Raw genomic sequence first — 2,636 nt, forward strand, 5'->3', positions numbered from 1 at the left:
AAAAAAAAAAAAGAAACACTCCCCGACTTACCATTTCCCTTCTTCATTCTCATATTGTTGAACAGTATATCCAAACATATCCTCCACGGGACCACTGAAAGTCATGGAGTTTTTCACATCGACGTTGAATGATACACAGAAGCCTAAAATAGCTTTAAAAGAGCAGAGAGAGAGAGAGAAAAAAATCCAGTTACACAGAGTAAAGCAAGGTACCATCATATATTGAATTAAAGAGGACCTCTTGAAAGTGGCAAGCTTATTTAAAGGAGCAATGATGCTCCCAAAACAAGCACAATAAGAAAGGCTTATGATATTAAGCTTATTACAGGAAGAATTATCAACACAAAAGCTTCAAAGCATGCAAATATTCATGTTCAAACAAAATTCCATGGTAATTTAGTGTATGTATTGTCCTCAGAACTAAAGACTTCAGAATGTTCAAGGAAGGATCGGCAGAGGCTCGTGCTCACAGATGGCTCATCCAGTTGCAGACAGTGTTTTAGTGAGCCCTACAAAAACCCATGGTCACTGACTCAATAGAAACGGTCTCATTTTCCATTTTGGCTATGCAAAACCTCACCTTTTAAGGTCTCAAGAGAGGATGCTTTTCCCTCTGCTTCAAATGGAATGGCAAACCAATTGTCTCCACCCAGAGAGAGATTTGGATGGCAGCCCGAGATTTGCTCGGCTACCCTCACTCAAGTCAGCACTGGGTGGATGCTCACACTAAATCTCCTTACAGAGTTGTTAACATTGAGTCTGGTGTGGCCTCTGAAGGATGTCATATGCCTTGAAAGAACAGTCTAACGTCCCAGTCGTCTATAACACATGGATGGGGTCACGGTCACCAGAGGCTTCATAAAAACTAAATACACAATGTCTAATTAGGAATCGAATACCAAGGGAATTCTCCCCTTGGGTTCCACGTAAGTATTGTTAAGCATTTTTTTTCCATTGGGAGGTTGCTCATCCCTGGTTTCCTACCAACAGAGATTGTCCTTGCCTTCTCTGAAGTCGACATGGCCCACTCCCCCATCTTGACTTGAATTTCTGGAAGGTTTCCTTTTCATAATGGTGGGAATGTCTATGGGACTGAGGGACTGTAGCACAGTTTTGTAAGGCAGCAACTGAATAATCTCCTCCCTCACCTCCCATTTTGAGAAATTGACCCAAGCTAAGCTGAGGTCTCCTCTGTTGAAGTGATTTTGAAGATGTACATTCAGAGGGGTTGATATATGTGTCATGGATGCTAGGCAGGCTCTCTACCTTGTTTTTTAGGGGACTGGATTAAAAGAATACATGTCCTGGGAACAGAGTCTCCATCTTGGTGTTTTATCTTAGAGTAGTGGGCTCATACAATATCTGTCCTTTGCTGAACATATATTCTTCAAGGAAACAAACCAAATAGAGGTATTTGTATCTATTTATAAAATCTTTCTTGATCTCCCTTATTCACAAATAATGTTCTCACTAAATTTTAAAACATACTCCTTTTTAGTTTAGACCACTCACAAGGATAATTATCATATCTTGTCTGTATTTTAGTTATCTGTGCCAGATTTTCCGCTAGATTGGAAATTTCTGAAAGTCAGGGGCATAGTAATTCATCTTTCTTATCTCTTGTCAAAATTTCATCCAGGTCCCTGACTCCAGATGGACAATAGTCCACTTGTAGAAGGAAAGAAAACACATTGAGGGAAGGAGTGTCTTAATAGTAAATAGAGATGAACTGGAAAATACTCCATTGTAGCTAAAGAATACTTTTGGGACATGTATGTGAACATTTTAAAGTTAGTTTAGTTTGGGGGGGTGGGTGTTTTTATTTTTTTTAAGGGGAAGGAGAGTTAGCTTGGCAGGGGAAGAAAATATGTCCCAACTATGTGGGAAGGTCCCGGCACGCAGGAAGCCACAAGACGGAAGAAATACCGTTGTGAGCACAGACAGATCTGCCTAGTTGTGGAGGACACTGCAGAATAGCTGGGTGGCTCAGGGACATTTATGTACATGCCACGTTCCTTCTGCAAGCGCGATGGCATGCAGCTGGTCACCATCTCCTGCATTATTACTTCTCGTATACTTGACGGCGGTGCTACTATCTACTCCTCACTAAAGCATACCTGTGCCAACTCTTTCATCACAGGTTTTATTTTCTTCTGAATAACTTCAAGAGACGATTTCCGATCACGAGAAATGCATAAACTGGAACGTCTGCAGTAGGCTTCCGAACATTTGGGGTCAGGAAAGTCTGTTGCTCAGGATGATCTTGTGGAACACAGGCTACTTAACCAGACCCCCTGACGACATCGATGTCAGCAACAACTACTAAGTTGTGACAGTCAAAATGTCTCCAGATATTACCGAATCTCTCCTAGGGTCAAAATCACTCAGTGAAAACCGTTATTCCTACAGATAAGGACCAGAACGAAAACACTAATTGTGGGGGGAGGTCAGATACGCAGGCATTCCCCCACTGAGGGCAATCAGTTGCCAGACTGCTGTCTCATTCCTCCACAGGGGTGGGCCTGCTCCCTGCCTCTGGGGACAATGGACAGGCTCCTGTAGGAGGAGTTCGCATCCTACTGATAATGGTCTCTATCAGTTGGGCCAGGGACAGACCAAACCGGCTGTCCCTCTTC

At 42.6% G+C, this 2,636-nt stretch overlaps 1 protein-coding gene across 1 annotated transcript in view; it reads right to left on the reverse strand.

The window, feature by feature from the left end:
- ITGA1 (integrin subunit alpha 1) overlaps positions 1 to 1,021 on the reverse strand; it is a 140,596-nt gene extending 139,575 nt beyond the window's left edge. The window contains exons 1-2 of the mRNA XM_045285243.1: positions 985 to 1,021; positions 32 to 152 (exon numbers count right to left, since the gene is read on the reverse strand). Coding sequence (XP_045141178.1) covers positions 32 to 152; positions 985 to 1,021 — 158 coding nt within the window. The remainder of the gene's footprint in view (positions 1 to 31; positions 153 to 984) is intronic.
- Positions 1,022 to 2,636: the final 1,615 nt, after the last annotated feature.

The sequence above is a fragment of the Echinops telfairi genome, unplaced genomic scaffold, assembly GCF_000313985.2.
Source record: "Echinops telfairi isolate 266 unplaced genomic scaffold, ASM31398v2 ScPeMD7_7469;HRSCAF=8507_1, whole genome shotgun sequence".
In the NCBI taxonomy this organism is placed as follows: domain Eukaryota; kingdom Metazoa; phylum Chordata; class Mammalia; order Afrosoricida; family Tenrecidae; genus Echinops; species Echinops telfairi.